General features: G+C 53.4%; 1 protein-coding gene across 1 annotated transcript in view; it reads right to left on the bottom strand.

The window, feature by feature from the left end:
* LOC119585125 (active breakpoint cluster region-related protein-like) overlaps positions 1-599 on the bottom strand; it is a gene marked incomplete at its 5' end in the record, with an annotated part of 19,763 nt that overhangs the window by 8,806 nt on the left and 10,358 nt on the right. The window contains 1 exon segment of the mRNA XM_037933758.1: positions 90-304. Coding sequence (XP_037789686.1) covers positions 90-304 — 215 coding nt within the window.

The raw sequence follows: 599 nt of genomic DNA on the forward strand, positions 1-599 counted from the left end.
TCCAGAGGTAATACATATTCCATACTGATTCGATAACACGTGCAGTATCTGCATACACCAGATGTTCTCAGGTAATAAATAACACTCACTTGCAACACCACATCCAAACACTCTAGGTAAATGGTCTCGGATTCCACAATGGAGGAGATAATGCACCGGTACATGGTCATCCGCTCGGCCTCCGCCGCCGGGCTCGATTTGGGCTGCTCGGGGAGATCGGCAGACGCCCATCTCGCTGCGGTGGGTGGCGTGGGCGGGGCGGAGGGCATGTGGCTGGTTGACTCCACGCTGCTCCCATACACCCCTGCAACAGTAACGAACATTAGTGTTTTGCTGTGGTAATGCAACCACTGAACAAGGGGAAGGAGTGTGCGCGCGGTTCCCTTACCTGCACTGACCTGTAGGTGCGAGTCCCTACGCGAGCGAGGGCGACCGGACAGCGAATAAGATGTGCTGAGGTCTTGACTGCAGATTCTACTGTGGGAGAGCTGGCACGGGCCCCGAGCACCTGTCTCTTGCCAGTTCCCACTTTTCTTTAGTATCAGGGTTTGAGTCTTTACCGGAATTTACGTTTTGTCAAATTTGGATACTGATGAAGG

Source organism: Penaeus monodon, chromosome 19 (genome assembly GCF_015228065.2).
Source record: "Penaeus monodon isolate SGIC_2016 chromosome 19, NSTDA_Pmon_1, whole genome shotgun sequence".
NCBI classification, from domain to species: domain Eukaryota; kingdom Metazoa; phylum Arthropoda; class Malacostraca; order Decapoda; family Penaeidae; genus Penaeus; species Penaeus monodon.